Genomic DNA, 23355 nt, shown 5'->3' with positions numbered 1-23355 from the left:
GGCCCTCATCTAAAATCTTCCTTCTAACTTCCTGTTGTTATATTTATCTATCATTTATTAGCCGCATAAGTTTTGGCTTAAGTTTACTGGCTCCAAAAAGATTCAACGTCATTGTGATTTTTCATTGTTAAGATAAAATATTACATATACAATCTTGTGCAATAAATAATAATAATAATAAAAGTGAGCATTCTTAGAGCTCTGATTGATTTTAATGAAATGCGCCCACCTGTTGTTTATTTTTGAATATTATGGTCAACATTTAACATTGTGATCGTTGTAGAACATTAAAAAAATTGCGATTTTTTTTTTTCAAATTAACTGCCAAAACTGCAACTGCCTTCCAATCCCAGCACACTACTATCTCAAGAACAATATGTGCTTTTTACTTTGTTCTTGTGACTTTAAGCTAGTCAGATATTTCAAGAAAAATAGCTTTCTACCGTCGTACATGAGCAGTATGCTTATAGTTTAAAATATTTTCAAATTTTGCTCAAAAGTTTTGTAAAACATAAGAAATGGATTTTTTTACATTATGTTTCCTATTTAGTTTGAGAAATTAATGTTTTATTTAGTTTCAAAAATAGATTGTGTGGGTTCAAACAGGTTTCAAAATAATGTGATAAAGTATATACTTAGTTTTCTATTCTAGACTTGGGCCTTGTAAGGGATAGTTCAAGGCATTGCGATTAAGGAATAGGGATAGTGTAGATGGTACTGGTATCCCTTCTCCCATCTTTAGGGACCTTCAAAATCATGTTCACATTCGCTGCAGAAAGTTAGTTCAAAAAATGTTAAATAAGAATTAGCGAGCAAAAAAAACAATACATAACATTTGTTTACATTTCCTACGATGTATGTGAATAACATTTCACTTTCGATGATGCTGCACAGTACGCTGCTTAGAATTCTTCATTGACAAACAACTCCAGTTAAGGCAAAAATGTATGATCTTAACAAACAGTTTAAACCAGCATCACTGAACATGGATAAAGTAAAACAACTGATTTAGTTAACGATACTAAAATCAACTTGGACACACCAATTGAACTGTCAGGGTTCAATCAAACTTTTCTGCCGATTCTGCTTTCTAATTAAATTAGATTAGATTGCTTAAGACGGGCGGTTCCACCAAAAAGTGGAAGGAACGCAGGCAATCCAAAATGCCCATTGTTCCCCGCCCACCCTCATCTCTTAAGAGATACCGGGGTTTAAAAACAAATCCGGCTAAAAATTGCCAGATGCTAATATAATAAACTAATAAAGTAATAACAGGGCACTAGGGAGCATGGCGACTCAATCGCCCAGGGCACTGAATAAACCTAGAAAGTTCGTTTAGATTACCAGATGCCACAATCTTCGGTAGGGAAACATTTACCCTACCGAAGACGAGGAATCTAGTTTTAGAATAAACTGGACACACCTCAACAAAGTGCCTCACAGTTTCATCGGACTCACCACAGCCAGAACAATTTGGCGACTGGATAAGGCCGCATTTAAAAAGATGATACGCTAAATTCGCATGTCCACTCAACACCTGAACCAGCTGGCGGATCCGAGACCTGCTAAAACCAACCATATACGTGATTTGACAGGCCAAGGATTTCCTTAGCCTGGCGGCAGTCAGTTCGGGATCTCCACCGTTTCCGATGTTCTTTCAAAATCCACTGCTCCACCTCTGTTCTACAACGTCGATAGGATACAGGGATAATGGGCTGAGGAGTCATTGTTATCAACGCAGCTCCCTCCTTTGCCGTTTCATCAGCAAGTTCGTTACCCGGAATCCCAGAATGACCAGGGGACCAAGCAACCGAAACAGCATTCAGAGCTCCTAACAATTTAAGAGCAACGTGACAAGAATTGACCGAGATTTGATTCTTACTAGGAGAGACCAGAGCTTTAAGTGCAGCCTGGCTATCCGTGAAGAACTTAATATCAGTATCGGCAAATCCCTTCCAACGGAGTAAAGTAGCTGCCATCTCATTGGCAGCCAACTCCGCCTGAAAAACAGATGCATAATTACCAAGGTCAAGGCAGATGCGTTCCCATCGGAGCCCAAACTGGGGTCCCCAGATGCAGAGACCAGCACCTGCCCTATCCATCAATGACCCATCAGTAAAAATAGAAATGGCGTTTGTTGATAACTCGACAGCCGAAGCACAAGCCTCCCCCCTCGCGAGTATCTGAACCCCATAATTCCTACTGAAGTCCAGAGTCGCAGGGAAGAAGTCCCCCGGGCATGGAGAGCACTGCAATTTGCTTTTTATCCTCTCGAACCAGATCAGCATGACTAATAAGCCTGCCTTTCCGACCGAGAAGGTTCGTAGATGCCCACGTGCCGACACTCTCAAGTCTACGCGCGGCCATCAAAGCCTCCCCTCTAAGAAAAATATCCAAGGGAGGAAGCCGTAACATAAATTCCAAAGCGGCAGTAGGAGTACTCTGCAATGCTCCGGTAATCAATAAACATGCTAGCCGCTGGACGCGTTGCAAAGCATTACAAAGCGTCCTCTGACGAGTGGCATTCAACCAGACAATACAGCCATAGGCTAAAATAGGACGCACTACAGCCGTATACGTTTCTAATTAAATACTCTCAAAGCAATTGCAGATACACCTTTTTACCTAACAACATCTGGTACTTCTGTCCTCAAAGAGAAAACCAAATGTAAAAGTTTCTATTCAGCGTTTTATTCCAAGTCAGTGTTCATTTCAACCTACTAGCTTGTCAATAGGGTTTCCCTTCTGAGAAACCCTTAACTGAAACAATGTGTGCCTCATAACTAGTGTGATTAGAAAGTCTTCGGCATAAGTGGATCTCATAAGTTTTAACTCTCCTTCAATTATTAATGTAATTTGTCGTAAATTAACAAAAAAATAATATTTAAATTTAAGAATTGTTATTACAATAAAATTAATAAGAATAAATTATGTATAGGCTCTCCAGTGGCAGTTGTATTTATATGGGCCATCTCAAGATCATTTATTGGAGATGAATCTAATTCGGAGTCTAAGGTAAAATGATTATTCAATGTTTTTATCGTAAACTAATTCTCATTTGTATAATTTTTAAGAGACATTAACTGCAAAAAACAAAACAAAAAATTAATAATTAACTGTAATAATTTCTAGTCAAATGTACAAAGAGGATGTGCTTGGATGTCTCCAAATTCCAGTGATTGGATTAATCAAGCACCAGCCATTATCGTTTTAGCAGTGAATTTAATTTTCTTAGTCATGATAATGTGGGTAGGTTTTTTTCTTTTAAAATCATTACATTCAACAATTTAGGTTAAATAAATATTCTTTTCATTACTTCAGAACAATTAAATAAATTCCAAATAGGTACAAATTCTGAGGTACTTACTGCAAAGGTTAAAGTACTTAATATTATTCTGTAAATACAAGAACAGGGAAATCTATTGAAAAAATCTACTATTTCAAAAATAATTATCAAAATTAAAAATAATTATTTTTGTTTTTCTACAAAAGCAACTTAATTTTTGTAGTTATTTGTTATTTTCTTTCAATATACATGTTGTTGCTTAACATTCTGAAACTGTTGTGGTGGTTTTAAATACATTTCTAGGCGAGGAATTATTAATTCTAAGGTCGTAATTTTCTGGGACAGTCAGGCTGCTCTATGAGCTATTAGTTCCTACCAGGTCAACTCAAGGCTGGTTTGGGACTGTCTGGGTGCCCTGAAGGAAATTAGTGACCACAATAAGGTCTTTCTAGTCTGTGTACCTGGTCATTCAGGACACAAGGGAAACGAAGTGACAGATTTATTGGCCCGGGAAGGCTCTGCGGGATACTTCGTTGATCCGGAGCCCTGTTTTGGGGTTCCTAAGTGTGTTAAGTCTGCGACCATTAACTTATGGGTGCAGAGTAGGTCTCAGGAGTGGTGATTTGCCACCACTGGGCAGAGACAGGCGAAGGAGTTCATTAAAGGCTATTCGCCGAGGCGGACTGCAGAATTAATCTGTCAAGGCCGTGGGGCTATAAGGATGATTGTAGGCCTATTAACTGGCCACTGCAGGCTCAGAAAACACATGTATCGCATGAGCCCTGGCAGATGATAGCCTCTGTAGTTTCTGTCAGGAAGAGGAGGAAACGGCAATGCACGTGTTGTGTCAGTATGAGGGACTCGTGTGGCTAAGGATGTTATTTCTCGGGGAGGAAAAACCAAGGCCTGTGAACTTTACCCAAGAGTCGCTCTCCAGCATTAAGAGGCTGATCAAAAGGACAGGTCTGGAGGTTGAGCTTTAGAGTGACCAAATAAAGTTCAGATTAACAGAATTTAAAATCTGTCTTTATCTTATCATTAAGCAGCCCTTTTTTACTTCCTCAGATGAATACAATTCATTTAATTTTATTTAACACTTCTGGTTTAGATCTATACTTATTTACCTTCAAGCTTAATTTTTTAAAAAAATGCTCCATTATTATAGAAATAAAACAGATTTACTTTATTGGTGGAATCATCGCTTACATTTGAATAAACTGCTATTTAATCTATTATAAATGTATTGCATTGAAAAAAATTGAATCATTTTTGACTGATTGATTTTGAGGTTCCGACGAATCTGCACTGACTTTAAATAAAAGCGAATAAATACTTTTTGATACTCCAATCGTACAAGAAATATTTAACAGCAAAGAGCAACTACTTTAATGGCCACAAAATTTATTTATGCATAATAAAAGCTTTAAACTTAAGTCAACAATTCCAAACATGCAATATTTGGAGAAAACAATTTTTACTTCTTATATTGATAAATCCTTTGATTGATTTGCAGGTTTTAATTACAAAATTAAGATCAGCCAATAACGTGGAGACGCAACAGTACAGGAAAGCAGCCAAAGCACTACTAGTCCTTATTCCACTATTGGGGATCACTTACATCCTATTCATTGTCGGACCTACTGAAGGACAGTATGCTGTCATCTATTCGTACATCAGAGCTCTGTTACTATCCACTCAGGTCAGTTTACAAAGTTTTTTTGGCACTTTAAATTGCAAGAAACATTTACTTAACAAATGTCTAATTTGTATCCGGCAGATCTGTTCAGTTTAGTTGTTGATCCCCACGTCATTTCTAGAAGTATGAATATTTAAAAAAACAAAAAAACAGCACATATACAATGCATTAAAGTAACTCTGTATTCACAGGGATTGACTGTAGCGCTGTTCTATTGTTTTCTTAATACCGATGTCCAGAACACAGTTCGCCATCACTTATCAAGGTGGAGAGAAGCAAGAGACATCGACGCAAGAAGGTACACCCATACCAAAGATTGGTCACCAAATACTCGAACTGAAAGTGTTAGGTAAAAATAAGTTGAAAGAAAAATTAAATGAAGTTCTATAAGCAAATGAGAAACAACCCCGTAATATATTGTGCTCAATTATTTGTATGTCAGAAAAATACACTCTCATGATTTCCTTTTAGTTCAATATAATGGAAAATTTTAAAAAGTAAATGCAATTGTGTGCGACCTAAAGGTGTGTCTAATAAAAGAGTAGTAAGTAACCAAATTTACACAACAATATTCTTTAACATTAAAAAAAAAGTTACTTTAATTTGGAAACCAAACAAAATATAAAGTAGAGTCGTACAAATATTATTTTATCTCTTATTACCTGCACTTAAAATACCAGTTTTAGAGTAACCATTCCAATCATACAGTTACCAAAATAAAACCTTCATTCTATGCCATAGAATTTATTCAGTCGTAGATTTTCATTATTAATATATCCTTTCTTAGTTCCACTTTGAAGCTAGTTCTGCATAAAATAAACTTCATAAATTTCTTGCTTTCATTAATGTTACATATTTACTTCTACGTTTTTTAACTGAACATATTTAAGCAAAAACACCTATTTCCTTGAAATATTACATGTTATAAGAACCGCTCTTCATTAAATCCAGTTTCATTAAATTCTTTTGCTAATTTTCTTATCATGAAAAGGAGAATGCTTTCCAATTAATTTTTCCCCTCGCTTAAATGTTATTCCTCAAAGCTAGACGGCATGTTTTAAGTTAGATGCTCATATGCAGCTCTCTCTCTTGCATACTGATTATTATTTAGAATTAAAAAAAAAATAAAAGGTTTACATTTTGGTATGACCAAATCTGAAAATTTGGCCAAATGCGAAGATTTGTTTTTAAGCAAATAGGGGACTCCAAGGCTAACTTTAGCCTGGGTCTATGTAATGCATGTGTTTCCTCAGTCCGTAATGGCTCACCTGTCATCCGCATGCAACCAGCTATGTTAGAATTAACTCACTCAGTAGCTTCTAATGAAAATGAGAAATTGCATAAGGTGTTTAACTTTATGTTTCGATTATTGTGTAACCTTTTAAAATATTTTCTACTTCCTTATCTTTATAGTATCATCTCAAACATTAAATTTACATTGGTGGACTTCAATTTTAATAAACTTCCTTAAAAGTGATAAATCCCAATGATTGAAGCAACAGACGCTCAGCAAAATATTTGTTATTTCAATGTTGTTATTACATTGTTATTTAAAAAATATTTACTACTGTTTCAGACTATGTGCTAAAAAAGGACGAACACCTAGGCACTATAAGAAAAGAGAATCAACTGTAAGTGAGACCACAACTCTGACCATAGTTGGTTATTCTTCAACAAACAGGGTGTCCAATGGGTCAATGATTGCAACCACGCTAACGGTCAGGGCGCCTGGTTTGCATCCTAGTGAAGCTGAAAATGCAGTCTGATTTGTAAAAAGAAAAAAAAAGGATAACAAAGCATTATTAATCTCCTCCCATGCCTTCAATTAAATATAGACTGTGAATTTATAATCTCAATACGTTATTACCTTAAATACATATTAAAGGCTGAAAAGTGGGCAGCTTTGAAACATATATAAGGAAAATTAATGGTGATCATTAATGTTTTCCATATATTTTACATAAGCTATTACAAAAGCTTCGTATACTTGTATTAAAACAGTTTTTTAGAAAGAAACGTAAATATAGATATAGAACAACATATCTATGCTGTTCTTTAAGGCAAACGCAATATTTCCTCACCAAAGAAATAGTTAAAAACAACTATAAATCAAGTTAATTATATTAAGAAGTGAAGAAAACAGTACTCGGTTCTGTTTGTTAACCAAAAGTTGCTTCTGTAACACCGAGTCTATTATTTCTCTTTATTCCTATAAAAACTAGTATCAAACTAAATCCTAGTTTACAAACGACAACTCTAGACACAAGAGGAACGGTTATGGTAAAAGAACAAACAACTTTAAGTAGGATTTCATTATCCAATAGACTATATCCTTACCTCATTATTATTTTTTTGAAACCTAATTCTAACACAGTTTCTATTAGCGGATTACAGTTGGTTACTTTTGTACTCCAAACTGATTCATCCATCCTCACAGGGGCTTTAAGTCTTAAAAGTTGCCAATGAAGATCCTTCTGTTAGGGGAGCTAGGAGGCTTGAAATGAAGTCTCTTCGCCGATCTTTTTTTGCTCCAGTACCGGTACGCTGGATCAGTATGTAGAAGACTGGTATATCAGTGTGAAGATAACCAATAATGAAATAAACTCCGAACATCTTCTTTAAATTGACATATGATTTTGAACTTAAATAATAAAGGGCGAATTAATGCTTCTCATCACAAGAAGTCATAGATTACCCATATATAATTTTATTATTGTGTTTTGTAAATTTTTTACATATTTAATAAGACAGATAAGATAATTTTATTTCTTAATAAAAAACTTGTTTCTTATCCTAAAAAAACTGTAAACAAATTGATGCACTCCTAATTTTTTGATCGAAAAGCGGAGCAAGCAGTTTTCATTGGAGTATTTATAAAGCTAATGGCTGTACGAGTATAACAATAGTGAAAGCTAGCAAAATTACAGTTCATAGGTAGACTAAACATTGGAACTGTATGTTCCATGTCATCAGATTGGTAGAACTCACCTGGCTTTGATCTTATATATCCTTTTTTTCAAAACGCATTTGGCTGGATATTCCACGAAGTTTAACTTTGCCCTACTACGAGTTAAAGTTCTAGATGTTGTACATTCTTATTACCCGACTATAAAAATAGAATTATAGTACAAAAATAAATTAAGAGCTTGGTATTATAAATTACATCATATATAGTTGGTAATATATAACTATTGATTAAACATTGATGTCATTATTCAATAATAAAATGAGGAAATATTGCCTAACTCTAAATTTTACAGAAATTAAAAAGATCCTTTGTACAATATCAAACGAAATGATTTAGTGGTTTAAAATTCACGAGACTGTGTAAATACACTTTTCTACCATTGGTGTCTGTGAAGTGAGGATTAGATAATTTATCATTAATTATTTTGTAGATCGGCTAAAAATAATTATTATACATTTTTTGTTTTTCAAAGTGAATTAAAAAAAAAAAAATAATAAGTAAATTTTTAGAAATAATGATCAGAATGAATACCTAATTATTATTAATTTCATTTTTACATTTAAGTTGTACCCACTAGATAAAAACTTGATTCGACTTTTTTGAGAATAACTAATTGCTTTGAATTATTCTTTAAATCCCAATTTTCTATCAAACATCTGTAAATCTGGAACTAAATTTCATTTTTTAGTTGTGAAAAAAACAAAACTTCAACTTATTTCATGAATGAAAGTAGTTTTTTGGGGTTTTATTTTCTATTTTGTAAGTAAGATGATTATGGTCAGATTTAGCTTAAATTTTCACAGTCATTGTTTTTCCTAAGAAATAAGAAAGTAAAATATCATTTTGCGTCAAAATTAAAACCAACGGTAACAGTCAACTGTTTTTATTGAATTTTTAATTCATTTATGAACTATTTAATTTAGGCCGATTCTTTTTATTTTACTTTTTATCGGAACTTTATTTTCCGATGTGTTATACTTCCATTCCCTAATTAGAGTTGTACTTCCATATTATTCACTCTTTCATTATGAACAATTTGATAGTAATTGAACAATTAAAAAATTAATATTACATTAATTATATTAATTATGTAAATCAGATAAATTTGTCAATACAAGGGTAGGACAAAATTAAATTTTAATTTGCTTGTAAAAAGGTATTTTATAAATAAAGTATATTTATTTTCTTGTAAATGAGTAATTTCTTTAGATAATCATCTTTAACAACTAGTCAAAATTAGTTGCAGAATAGAATTCGTATTGTTTTCTCTTAATTGGCATATTATCGCGTCCTTTTGTCAACTTGTTTCAATCAGATTCCCTAGTCAGAAGCCCTCATCAAAACACAATTCGAACCTGATTATACGACTGCTCTTCACCTCTTTTCACGGGTTTCTTCTGTTCTGCTACAGTTTCCTCATTTTTCTTAACCTAATTTCCTAAAATAATTTACTTTAACTAAGGAACCAAAGAAGCTAGAAATAATTATTAAAACCTAGGAGAATTATTTGCCCGCTGGAGAAGCTATTACATCGTAACCTTGAGGCACTTGCCGCGTCTTTAGATTTTGTAGATAAATATCACTATTCTTTGAAATCTCTTAACTTCCACCCGTGATCTCAGGATGGATAAGGAGTCAGATAATTAGGATCTGTTCACAGTTTTCATTTTTATCTCTTTGGCGCTTACATTATCAACTTTTACTGATAGCTTTACTAAGAGTGGCTGAGCTCTAGTCTGCACCCTCTTCTCCTTAAGGCGCCATACTCGCTTGCGAACCTTTGAGTTTTCATTTAATTGACTTTGGTCTTAAGGTAGATGAAAGAGCTTCGCCTACTCGGTGGTTCCTATTCAATATCCTATCTCCGATCCAACCCTTCGGGCAAACATTTTTCTCATCTTCTTACTCTTTGTCGGAGAAACGTACGGTACAGACTTTCATATTATTTTTTTTTCACCTGAAACAACCGTTTTAACAACTACCTTTTTGGTACAAATATTAAGTTGCGAGAGAATTTATTTCAGTAAATTTCAGTAAGAGAAGGTTGGGTGAGTGTTTACACTAGATTTAGTGACAAGCAAAATCTTAAAACTTATTTCTTAAAAAAAGTCAAAAGTCGAAAATCTCGCGACTGCAATACTTCGATATATTAGTAAAAAACAAAAATGACCATTTTATCGAACATATCCGTTTTCATTGTCTTTTTTCGTGGAAACCTTCGATGGGTTTTCTTTCAACTTGTAAAACGTGTAAAGAATTAGTAAAAGATTAATCAATTGACAGCCATGTTAATGTCATCTCACAAAAGTACCAGATTTATACTGAACAACATCCCAATTTACTTTTACTGATTTTACAAAGAGGTAACAACTGGTCAAGCAAACAAATCTGAGCTAATCTCTTTCCCGCTTGCTGTTGGTAAAACTGTCTCGGAATTACTGATGCGGAGAACTCACTTGAAAATCCTCTGCAGTTTTCAGCGCTAAAGGCACTATAATTTATTATCTGGTCAGAAAAATATTGCAGTTTAATTAAAACTAAAGGCATTTTTGAGTGAAATTAAATTATTACCTGCAAAAATAAAAAATTTAATACTTTATGGTAAGAAAAAGAAAGCTGGGTCATATTTTAATGTATATTTCTTTTAAAAATTAAAAGTAAATAAAATCCTTTATTTTATAAATTTATTATGAAACATAGTTCTTCAAAAAAAGATAGTTAATAGTTCTTAAAAATGTAGAGTACAAATAATCTTTTGCTTAAAACCAAATTAATAAACTACATGAATATTGTGGTAATTTCAAGAGTAGCTCTGTAACTGTTAAACCAATAGGAGTAAGAACTCACTGTGCAGAAATATTATTATATTTGATTAATTAATTATAGCTGGGAAGAATGGTTACTGTGAATCTTCTCTTCAATATAGCAGCAAGTGAAATTCAAAAAAGTAAATCTTTTTATTTCATCAATTTATAATGTGACCAAAGTTAAGTGTTTGCTATTTAGGCAAATTTAAAAATATCTTTTTTAGCCAGCAATAAAACCAGCAATCCGCCATCATTTGCTTTCTTTCTTCAGGTTCTATAGTTTCAGAGATTACAATTACAAACTTATTGTCATAACATATGCTCTTGTTTATTAAGTATACGTATGTATAGTTAACTATTGCAAATATAAGCGGTGGAATTAAGCAGAGGGCTCAGAGCAAGTTTTACTACACAAATCTTTAGAAGAGTTTGTACCTGCTGACAAATACAAGGCTGCTAATTTGTGTGGAGGCAGTTCACCAGCTGTTTTATGATTTTCCACAGCTTCGGCCAAATCCAAACTAACAGCTTTAGCAGCTGCTTTGACCCAATTCTGACAATTATTGTTAATCATATCATAATCTTTACCATTCAGTTCATTTGATTTTGCAACACGTTGTAATTCATCTGGAGAAGTTTTTATTGGTAGAAGCTCAAAAACTTTCAAATCACGCTCGTTTAGAGGCTTTTCTTTTAAAAATACTGGAATAAACTTTCCATCATCATTGAACCCTGCAGAAATGAGAGAGAAACCATATAGTATACAACCATAGAAAATGGTGTTTCTTAAAATAAAAAGTTATTCAAAGTGCGAAAATACTTTTTGACTTTTTTCAAAATGTACTGCTTCATTTCTCTTGCGAGAAATGGGAGCTAATTACATATATTCACTCCAGCTCATATCGGCCGTCTTAAGTATAAACTGACCAATTCTCTTTCTCTCCAGTAAATTTAACTGCTTGACATTATGATATGGAATTAGTTTGAAAATAAACTTTTAAAGCACTAGCCATGTTACTGTTTAATAATGACACGAATGGGTGTACGAAAAACACCCAAAGAGACAGGAGATCGCAGTGGGCGGGGGTGTATTAGCGTATCCGGATGAACAGTAGCAAGCGTATCCGGCCCGGTGGACGAAAATGTTGACACCACACAGCGAAGCGTTGGGCGAGGCGCGCTGAGCCAGCGGATAAAACCGGAAGTTGCGAAGCGGGTTACAATAAGCGTAAATCACTTTCCAATGAAATAAATTTAAAAAATAGATATACAGGGTGAACAGTAAGTATTGTCCATAAGCCTAATGTGTGTAGTGCATCTAAAGTGGAGTTCAATGACGTATTGGCCAACTTCATATTATCCACTATTCTTGAGTGACGTCACTTTAATTTTTTTTTTTCTAAAATCATTACTTTTTTCCAATAAAAATTTTATTACTCAGAAAGTTTTAGTCCGAATTCGATTCTGACAACACGGTTAGAAAGACAGATAAATTTTCTTAATATTTATTAAGAAAAATATTCGGTACAGATTATTAACAAAAAACGATAATTGTCTGTCTCCCCACTCGGTGGTAAGGATAAAATAGAAAATTGAAGATATCTCGCTTACCAAAAAGAACAAAATGGAGAAGGATAGAAGAATTAAAAAGAATCTGGAGCAATTCTCATTTAGAACGCGATTGTCATCTAGTACAAGAGAGGAAGAGGAAGCTGCATCTCATGAAGATACATCACAAACACAATCTGAAATTTAGCAATTACTTGGCATAAGACAACAGAATGCAACTGGGTATAACACTGGACCTCGATTTGGTAAATCTTTTAAAATATTGATGTGCAGTTAGCGGGTGTTAAAAATATACACACACACACACACACAAAATTAATTTAGATTCCGTCATTCAGCAAAAAGTAACTGATAGTGATAATTTGTTTAATTGTGACATTTTAAGTCGTTCGCTGCTCGGTTGCCTCCATTAATTACAAGGTTTATGTGAGTGAGGCTTCTCGTGAGAAATCAAAAGGCAGGGCTGGCTGCGGACTGGCTGTCCTGGCCAGAAATGATTTAAACTTTCAAACTGTATCGACTTATAAAACAAATTATGGCTTGCCATAAAAATTACAAAATGAAATAAAATACTAGTACAGTAATTTGTTTACACAGTTAAATGTTAAACGAATTAGAGACAATTGAACGTCTATGTACTACTAAACTGTCCCATGTATAAAGACTTAAGGTCTGTCCATTTACAAAAATACAGCAATACGATTTGGAATCAATGTCTTCATGATTTGTAACATTTAAATTATGTATTTTTTTATTCGTAATAAACAGTTCAAAGTAAAATCATTTACAATCAATAATAATAAGGATAATAATAATATTATTAATAATATAAATGCTAATAATAATAATAATAACAATAATTTAAAAAGGAAAAAGAAAATGATTTAAAACTGCTATAAAATTATTTTTTGTCTATTGAAAAGTTTATCACTTAATTGTATCTTTCTGCAATTTTACTGCATTATCTTTTCATTAATATATTTTAGGATTTATTAGATGCCGCAGACTATATACTGGTTATTTTTACCTGCAAAAGATTTATTCAAATAGCCCACATTCATTGTAATATCTATTAATCTATAATAATCAAACTATTAATCACAGGATAAAAGAAAAACGTTATAAAAAATCAAAAAATATAAGGCTGAAAAATTTAACTCGAATACTTGTGTAAGACGGATTGGACATTCAAATTTCCAACAGGAACCAACTCTAACTTTGTCTTTTTCGAATGTGAGAGTGTGTGTTGATTAGTCAGAAAAAAGAGTATAATAAAGATGAATCAGAAGATTAATTTAAAATACAATCAAAATAAAGTATTTATTTATTTATGGAAATGTAATATCATTTTTATCATTATTACTACAAAAAAGTTATTATAAATATACTGGCCAGCATATATGGGTCTGTGACATCTAATAAATCCTAAAAAATATTAATTAAAAGTTAATGCGGTGAAATTGCTTAAATGTTATCATTGTTATAATAATTCCACTAAACACATGCTTTCTTGAATGTTTCTAAATGGCTGAAATTACGTGCGGAAGTATGACTGAAATGTAGGGTAATTGCTGATTTATGTACCTTGCGGCGTTTAATCAACCCTTATACTTAAAATATTAAACAGTAAGTTTTTGTTAGAACAAAAAAAAAAAGAAAGGAAAATTACCTTCTAGTGCTCGCACTGATTTATCTTCAAATATAGCAACTAGAATCCAGTGGTGCATTTCTTTATCATTTGAATGACTCAAAACAAGATCCTTTATTGGCCTAGTATACAGATAGAATTGTGCCTCTCGTACTTTAAGGTCATATTCAGCTGGCACATGTTTCAAAAAGTCACTACATTCTGTTGACATTTCCAAAATATAGTTTCTAAAGGAATCTAAAAGCAAATAATATACACAACAAGATCAATGCAAACTCTTTACAATGCATTCAAGTTGTACCTGTTTCTCTCAAAAAAAAATAAAAATAAAATAAAATAAGTCTTTTAAGAATCGTAATAAAAATGTCTTCTTTTTTACATTTAATTACACTCAATAACTTCTAATAAAAGCTGAAGGAAACTCTTGTTTCTGCAATTAATTAAATAATTACTAACGCACTGGATGAAACGGAAGTAGATCAGTGTTTAAAGGTTTAGCTGCTGTAGAGGAAGGAAACTTGAGGAAACGAGTTTTACTCTTATTGAGTCCAGCCAGTTTTATTCTTAATGAATGAGGAAGAGAGAGAAAAAAAGAGAGGAAAAAAAATTAACATTTTTTTTTTTTTTGGCGCATCAACAGCTGAGGTTATTAGCGCCCGGAGCTTTTTCCAGTGCACTGCCGGCCTCCGGACAGTGTTCTCTCGTTACAGACAACACTGTCCATCACCGGACAGTGAGCTGTAAGAAGCTCCTAGGAAGAGAAAATCTAAGTGTCAGCAGCTGAATTCGAACCCGGGACCTCCGCGTGGGAGTCCAGTACGCTAACCGCATAGCTAATCCCTTCCCTTATTATTATTATTATTATTATTATTATATCAATTGGCTAGGGCTATGGAAAGAGTAACGGAAGAATTCAAACAAAAAGATAGCGAAAATTATAACGGGGTCGCAAATAGCTCTATTTCAATACAAAATTTGGAACCTCTGACTGGGCAAGATCAGAAACCAATGGAATTCGCAGGTCTGTGTGGCTTACATAAAAGGATGCGTCAGTGAAGGTTCGAACAATTTTTGACTGGATGGTTTGGATCCTGTTTAGGTTTGAACGCTTAGCTGTTCCGTACAGATCAAGTCCGTAGGACCAGAGGGAGCGAGTAGGGCCGCGTATAGTCGTTTCTTGTATGTAAGAGCCAGTTTTGACCGTGGTGCACACATCCTCTCTGTGTCAACTGGGTATTTATGGTAAAAGTCTGTCTAAATTAGTGAATAATTTCGTAAACGCCAAAACAGGTTTTCTAAGTTCAAATCTGGTAATTTTGATCTTAAGAAATTTTGAAAAAGATGGACTTAGTGTTGTATACCTCCGAGGTAATGATTTTATTAAAACTGTCCGGTAGGACAGTTGTATAAGGGTTGATCGTCAAAAACTTCACGAAAAAGCGTAACGTTGAAAAACAACCAACTTTGGGAGAGGAGTTAGCCCCCTTTATGTAAGGCCCCCTCCAAAATTATTATTACCAATTACTCTGTAAATGTTAGCCCGATTTTGATAAAATTTGGTAGGATGATAGGGTTATGGCTCCCCTACGTAACATTAAAGCGACGATCTAATCTAACTTGTTAAAGGGAAGTATAGCAATCGTTTCAAATTATCGACACGTGAACCGATTTTCATGAATGAGGTGTCATTCGAATAGAAATTTTATAGAGATTTGCACTTTAAAACTCAAGACGCTATGCCTCATAAGGAGGGGAGTTTGCCTCACCCAAGAAAGGCCCTTTCTAAAACTATTATTACCAATATTTCTATAACGCTTAGTCCGATTTTGATAAAATTTAGCACGAAGAAGTGGTTAAAGCTCCTCTACATGGCTGTGAAATGCCGCCATGCTCTTACACCTACTAAGAGGAAGTACTGCAAACGTTAAAATTATCAACGAGTGAACCGATTTACTTCAATGAATTGTCGTTCGATTCAAAATCTTTGCTCCTCTTAAAAGGTAGTACTGAAATCGCAGTTTAATTTTGCTATTTACGTACAAATACCTTCCTATTTTATTCAAAACGCTTTCTCAAAAAATTGTTACTGAGGATGATTTGGAAACTATAATCATTTTTTAAAAAGATCTCTCCTGTGGTAGTTACGGTTACGACTAAACATCTTATCAGGTTATAACGATAGAATTGCTTATTCCAAATTTTAAAAAAATCTGTAAAGCAGATATGTAACTTTGCAAATTAGACAAAAAGGAAAATCTATCCAAAGGGTACGAAATCTCCTTAACAAAAATTTACAGTTTAAAAAGTTAAGTATAAGGGTTGATTAAACGCCAAAAGGTACCCAAATCAGCAACTACCCAAAATTTCATTAATACTTCATTGATATTATTTAAGTAATTTTACTGGATTAATTTTCATTAATATTTTTTAAGAATTTATTAGTTGTCACAGACAGTGCTGGCCAGTTCATTCATAATATTTTTGTTATAATTGTGATAAAATGTATATTACATCTTCGTTATTAAATAGGTACTTTATTTTAACCCTATTCCAAATTATTCTACTGATTTCTCTTTAAAGTGCCCTTTATTCTGAAGTTGTCACATATACAATAGGGTGTTTAAAAAAATGTTGACTTTTAAATTTTAAAGTGCGCCGGGCGGAAAATCAAAGTTCATTTAAAAACAAAAAGTTTCATCCATATTAGAGCAAAATCGATTAATATTTAGAGGTAGCTACCATTGATCAAAAAAATTTTGTTTTGCTTTTATTTATGAAAAATCTTAATTAAACGTTTTGTATTTTTTTAAATTATTGGCAAAACATTTAATTGTACAAAGTTTATTTAAATATGCTTAATTTTCTATAAAGACAATGTAGTGGGAATCATTTTAATGGCCATTTTACTTTCAAAGTTATGAATAATTAATGAAGCTGTATTTAAAAAAAAACAAAAATATTAAAAAAAATATACATAAATTTTAACAATACTCGTAAATGCAAAATATTCCCTAATTTAGAAGTTTCAGCAACCAAAATTATTTGTTTTTTAAATTCTGTTCGTAACACATAAAAAATGAAGTGATTTTAACGTTAATTAATCGAAATCTTTCAAAAATGTATACTATTCATAATATTTTTTTTAAAAAAATACAGCTTCTTTAATTATTCATAACTTTGAAAGTAAAATGGCAATTAAAATGATTCCAACTGCATTGTCTTTATAGCAAATCATATTTAAATAAACTTTGTACAATTACATGTTTTGCTAATAATTTGAAAAGGTACAAAACATTTAATTAAGATTTTTTATACAAAAAAAAGGCAAAACAAAATTTTTTTGATCAATGGTAGCGACCTCCAAATATTAATCGATTTTCCTCTAATATGGACGAAACTTTTTGTTTTTAAATGAATTTGATTTTCCGCCCGGCGCACTTTAAAATTTAAAAGTCAACTTTTTTTGAAACACCCTAATATACATGCATGTGAAATTATAAAAAGACAAAGTTAGAGTAGCTACTGTTTAAATTTGAATCACGGAGGATTTAAAACAATATTTTAGTCTTGAATTCGTCTTACCGAAATATTCGTGAGCACAAATAACACACAATTAATAACAAGTAGATTATTCAACAATATTTATTCCTTTCTCAATTGTAATTTAATTTAGTCTCCCTAATTTTACTTATAGTAAAATACTGGAATAATTAGCTGTCCTAAAAATATTTGTAGTACCTTTTGGCGTTTAATCAACCCTTATACTTAACTTTTTAAACTGTAAGTTTTTGTTAAGGAGATTTTTAATATAATTTTCCTAAACATTATTAAACGGATATTATATTTTCTGAATAATATCTAAAATATTATAATAATTGGGCTATAAATGATTAAATAATTTTGAATGGCCATTAAATAATGTAGCAATTGAATTTAGAAAAATTAGGCCAACACTAAATAACTATTGTAAGAAATTAGTAAATTTTATTAAGGTACAATTCTTAAATGTTTATTGGACTTACATTAAAATTCCAGAATTTTTCAGAGCAACGTTGCACACTTGAGTACTCTTCAAATGACTTTAGGCGACTGTCACATCCTCACGTCCAGTTTCACTCTTTTTAACAATCTGAGGATGACTAACCTTTATCTGTGCGTACGGAAGGCAAAAAAAAAACAACAATTAGGGGGAAGTCGCAATCTTACAGCAGCAAGTTGCTGATTTTAAATATTTGGGAGTAAATATTAATGAACAAGGCCGAATCCAGGGAGAAATCAACGGAAGAGTGGCTACGGCAGGTAGAATGTTCAATGCCCTTAAGAAAGAATTTATTACTAAAAGGGAAGTAACTAAGGGCACGAAAATAACGGTTTTTAAAAATAGCTATCTCCCGATTTTAACCTAAGGCAGCGAATCGTGGGCTCTAACTTCCAAACACAGCAGTCAGGTACAGGCAGCCGAAATGCGTTCCCTCCGAAAAATAGAGGGAAAGACGAGGAGAGATAGAATAAGAAATTCTACTATAAGCTCTAATCTCGATGTCAGGCCGGCGGAAGAGCTGCTGAGAGAACACAGGCTAAGATGGTTTGGGCACATGATGAGGATGGACACAAGCCGTATAGCAAGACTTTGTTATGAAGCTAAGATGCAGGGTCAAAGAGGCAGGGACAGACCGCGCACAACATGGGAAGGGATAGTGAGAGAGGATTTCAGAAAGAGGAACTTGGATTGGAGAAGAAATAGAAATTTGACTGAGGATAGGGATAGCTGGAAAGTTTCAGTGAAGGCACCTCGACACTGAAAGGTAAACGAGGAATGATTAAGAAGTAGAAGAAGACCTATGTCCAGAACACAGTTCGCCATCAGTTATCAAGGTGGAGGGAAGCAAGAGACATCGACGCATACCCAAAGATTGGTCACCAAATACTCGAACTGAAAGTGTTAGGTAAAACTAAGTTGAAAGAAAAATAAATGAAGTTTTATAAGCAAATGAGAAACAACCCCGTAATATATTGTGCTCAATTATTTGTATGTCAGAAAATACACTCTCATGATTTCCTTTTAGTTCAATATAATGGAAAATTTTAAAAAGTAAATGCAATTGTGTGCGACCTAAAGGTGTGTCTAATAAAAGAGTAGTAAGTAACCAAATTTACTGAACAACATTCTTTATCATTAAAAAAAAGGTACTTTAATTGGGTAACCAAACAAAATATTAAGTAGAGTCGTACAAATATTATTTTATCTCTTATGGCCTGCACTTAAAATACCAGTTTTAGAGTAACCATTCCAATCGTACAGTTACCAAAATAAACCATTCTATGCCATAGAATTTATTCAGTCGTAGACTTTTATTATTAATATATCCTTTCTTAGTTCCACTTTGAAGCTAGTTCTGCTTAAAATAAACTTCATAAATTTCTTGCTTTCATTAAAGTTACATATTTACTTCTACGTTTTTTAACTTTACATATTTAAGCAAAAACACCTATTTCCTTGAAATATTACACGTTACAAGAACCGCTCTTCATTAAATCCAGTTTCATTAAATTCTTTTGCTAATTTTCTTATCATGAAAAGGAGAATGCTTTCCAATTAATTTTTCCCTCACTTAAATGTTATTCCTCGAAGCTAGATGGCAAGTTTTAAGTTAGATGCGCATATGCAGCTCTCTCTTGCATACTGATTATTATTTAGAATAAAACAAAATAAAAGGTTTACATTTTGGTAAGACCAAAAATTTGGCCAAATGCGAAGATTTGTTTTTAAGCAAACTTCCCCTCCATGGCTAACTTTAGCCTGGGTCTATGTAATGCATGTCTATCCTCAGTCCGTAATGGCTCACCTGTCAACCGCATGCTACCAGCTATGTTAGAATTAACTCGCTCAGTAGCTTCTAATGAAAATGAGAAATTGCTTATGGTGTTTAACTTTAGGTTTCGATTATTGTGTAACATTTTAAAATATTTTCTACTTCATTACTTTATAGTACTCTTTAACAAAAACTTACAGTTTAAATAGTTAAGTATAAGGGTTGATTAAACGCCAAAAGGTACACAAATCAGCAAGTACCATCATTTAATTAATACTTCTTTAATATCATTTAAGTAATTTTACTGCATTAATTTTCATTATTATTTTTTAAGAATTTATTAGATGTCACAGACCCTTATGCTGGCCATTTTCATCTACAAAATATTTGTTCAAGTAGCACACCATTTAACTTAAATTGATTGACTGTAATACCTATTTATCTATAATAATAGAACTATTAATTACAGGTTAAATAGAAAACGTTATAAAAAATTTTAAAAAAAAAAATATGAGGCTAAAAATTCATAAACGTTTTTTAAAAAATGTTTACACCAACTTACATTAATGATTTTATTTTATTTATTTATTTTTATTTTTAAATAAAAATCGTCGGTTTAAGTTCATTCTTCGATTAAAGTAATTGTTATTTTAGTGGTTTAAACTTCACAAGATTGCGTAAATACACTTGTCTACCATGATTGTTTAAAGGATTAGCTGTTGTAGAGGAAGGAAATTTGAGAAAACTAGTTTTACTCTTATTGAGTCGAGTCAGTTTTATTCTTCATAAACGAGGAAGATGGTCAAGAAAGGAGAAGATACTACTAGTTACTGTTAAATCTTCAGAATAATAAAAGTTGTGCCAGGAAGCGACAGTTAAACACTATAATGCCACTCTCCTTCATCTTTTCTACCAATTTCTATCCCCTTTTATCAAAAATTAAATCAAAATAGTCACAGTAAGGGAATAAACATGAATTTTCAGTTACTTCGCTAAACAGTTGGTTTGAAGGCCTATACGTGAAGTTTATTCCCCATTTAATATAATTAGGTTCTTTCCGTATTCATCATTTAAGTTTCCTGTTATCTCCGTTTGGGTGATTAGCTAAAAATCGTTAATTGAATAAATATTAAATAATAAATCAGTTTTGAAAAATTATATTTTGGTAGTTTATAGTTTGGTAAGTTTGAATAACTTACAGAATTTGTAATGGTACCCCTAGTTTCAGGTCGATTATACTGGATTAGGATAGTCCAGTCGATCTTGAGTGGTCATAGAGTGTTATTCGCCTAGATATACGTATACCGTAGATTTTGCTAGGTCTCCAACAGAGTAATCCCAATAGAATAATGTTCTATCCTGCAACCAATTTCAGAAAAATTAAAAAACTCATCTTTATAAAATTATATCAATTATTTTACCTAAATTTTCACCTTCGACGGCAGGCACATCAGTTATATTGTGTAATTTTATGAGCAATTCGATGTTCAAAGGATTTTGGCTAATGCAAAAAACAAACAAAAACCTTTATGGCACTGAATTTCAAAATTTTACCGAGATCTGACGTAGAAGGGAAAGGAACATGAAGAAAAAGTTTCTGATTATTAGAAGAAGGATAAATAATAAGAAAAAGGAAGCGAGAATATTGGGGCGCACCACGGACCTGTTTTATAAAAACAAAAGGTATCTTTGGTATAAGGAGAAGTAGACTCTGATCGTCCATAAGGAAGAGGATTCTGGGCTTCTGAAGGAACTTCTAGAAGCAAACGCCACTATTTCTTTGTTGCTGGGTTCTTCAAAAAATGGCTGCCCGTTTGGGAAAGAGAAAGTAAGAATGGGGAATTTGATGAAAATGTTGCTAATTCCATTTGTTCGATTCTGAGCTTTAACTCTGCAGACTTAAAGGATGAACTCGCCAAGGTACACTTTTTTGATTTTATTAGAGAACATGATGTTTTCCTTCTTTACGAAACTTTTATTCAAAGAGAATACTTTAATTACTAGGAACAACATTTTAGAGGTTTAAAATCATGTTAGGTAGGTGAAACCAAAGCATTCAAATTTGGAAGAGCTAAAGGAGATTGTTTTCTTGGTACTAAACTGCCTTTACTTTCTCAAGGTTTCTCTTTTGTCCAATTAAATAATTTCGATACAATTCAACATATAACGAATAATTAAAGTTCTTTATTTTTCGAGTCTATTTAAACATCTCTGTTATGAAGATTATATAAAACGACAAATATGATTTGTTATATGATTATCCATCTACTAAGTTTATTTAAATTAATTTGGAGATTGTAAGGCCAGAATCGGTCGAGACGTTATTAGTTCTAGCAAAATGTGCCACGAGCCCTCATAGATTCAGTCTGAACAAGGGATTCGAGTGATTGTCATGTTAATAAAAACGGAGTAATTTGATTATTTTGAATGGAAGGACGTCTGGAGACATACCCGTATCTTATAGTATTCTGTGTCGACTAAAAATTCTAGCATTGCGGTAGATTTGTTTAAGGTAAATATTAACACTAGATTTACGGGTGTTGATTATATACCTATTTTTACTGAAGGGAGCCAATTTGACTCATACAACAAAATTGAAGCTTTTTGCAAAACAGTGAATTATAACAATTGAAATAAAAGATTTATTATTAAAAACTTCATTGATTTTAATTTGAAATTGATTTTCGGTTTCAAAATCAGAAATAATAATAATCAGAAATAATAATTATTTGCTAGGAGCTATATAACGAAGTTCCTCTTCGTCACCACTCGAAAATTCGGTGATATTGACTTCCTCCTCTATTTCACTTTCGCTATCACATACAATAACTAATTCCATATCAGTTGCATCCGGTTCAATATCTTATTAGCATTCCTTCATTTTGTTTAGTTTTTTTAGGAAAAGACAATTTTTGTGATTTTTCCCCATAATAGCAACCCTACGTAATTAGATGTAAAATATACAGGGTGACCAGAGTTATATGCTCCACCCACTTTTTTTTTAACGGCGGGAAATTTCGAAAAAATAAAAAACACATATTTAATCGTTTTTAGTCTTGTTTATTTTCAGTGATTGACCCATTTTTTTAAACCCCTGTATCTCGAGATACAGCATCCAACTTTTGTTTTTCCAATGAACCGTTATATTTTTTTTGCATATTTTTATAGTATTAGAGCTCCTAAAAAAAAACAAAAAAAAAGTTTTGAAAGTTAGGTTTTTCAAAAATTATGGTAATTTAAAATATGAAAAAAAAATTTCAGTTTATTGTCAAAATTACGTTATTTTTTTTTAAGAATCTGTTCAAACTGGGCACAATCAACGGATAGGCAAGCCAAAACTCTGGACTCCCACGCTTTGCTTGTAGCAGCACTTGTGGTGGCGAAGTCAAGATCTTGGCAGGCTAAAGTTATTCGACGTTCAGGTTGTATTTTCTACAAACGTTTGGTGTGGAGTTTTAGGAAATCAACTAATCGGCCCATACTTCTACAGAGAGTACTTAACTGGTGCAAGGTATTTAACTTTTTTTTAAGAGACATTTTGCCAGTTCTGCTTGAAGATGTTCATCTA

At 32.6% G+C, this 23355-nt stretch overlaps 2 protein-coding genes across 9 annotated transcripts in view; one reads left to right on the top strand and one right to left on the bottom strand.

The window, feature by feature from the left end:
- Nucleotides 1-8452, top strand: part of LOC141451250 (diuretic hormone receptor-like) — a 208630-nt gene extending 200178 nt beyond the window's left edge. For 6 of the 7 annotated variants that reach the window (XM_074122497.1, XM_074122496.1, XM_074122499.1 and 3 more), the window contains 5 exons: nt 2939-3015; nt 3133-3249; nt 4800-4985; nt 5174-5331; nt 6559-8452. In XM_074122497.1, coding sequence (XP_073978598.1) covers nt 2939-3015; nt 3133-3249; nt 4800-4985; nt 5174-5331; nt 6559-6748 — 728 coding nt within the window. In that variant the 3' untranslated portion in view covers nt 6749-8452. The remainder of the gene's footprint in view (nt 1-2938; nt 3016-3132; nt 3250-4799; nt 4986-5173; nt 5332-6558) is intronic. The other variant, XM_074122501.1, reaches the window with a different exon arrangement.
- A 1893-nt stretch (nt 8453-10345) lies between these two features.
- Nucleotides 10346-18129, bottom strand: LOC141451249 (uncharacterized). Of its 2 annotated transcripts, none has more exons than XM_074122493.1 (4): nt 17997-18129; nt 13996-14211; nt 11193-11489; nt 10346-10455 (listed from the first exon to the last, which is right to left on the bottom strand). In XM_074122493.1, the coding sequence occupies exons 2-4, from the start codon at nt 14183-14185 to the stop codon at nt 10442-10444; spliced, it is 501 nt and encodes a 166-aa protein (XP_073978594.1). In that variant the 5' UTR covers nt 14186-14211; nt 17997-18129; the 3' UTR covers nt 10346-10441. The 2 variants fall into 2 exon arrangements, with proteins under 2 accessions (XP_073978594.1, XP_073978593.1); XM_074122492.1 differs by lacking the exon at nt 10346-10455 and adding an exon at nt 10602-11031.
- Between the last annotated feature and the right edge of the window lie 5226 nt (nt 18130-23355).

This window comes from Rhodnius prolixus, unplaced genomic scaffold (assembly GCF_049639745.1).
Source record: "Rhodnius prolixus isolate KJV_2025 unplaced genomic scaffold, Rpr scaffold_8, whole genome shotgun sequence".
Lineage (NCBI taxonomy): Eukaryota > Metazoa > Arthropoda > Insecta > Hemiptera > Reduviidae > Rhodnius > Rhodnius prolixus.
Note: the sequence above shows the minus strand (reverse complement) of the source record. Positions and strands in the feature narration are given on the sequence as shown.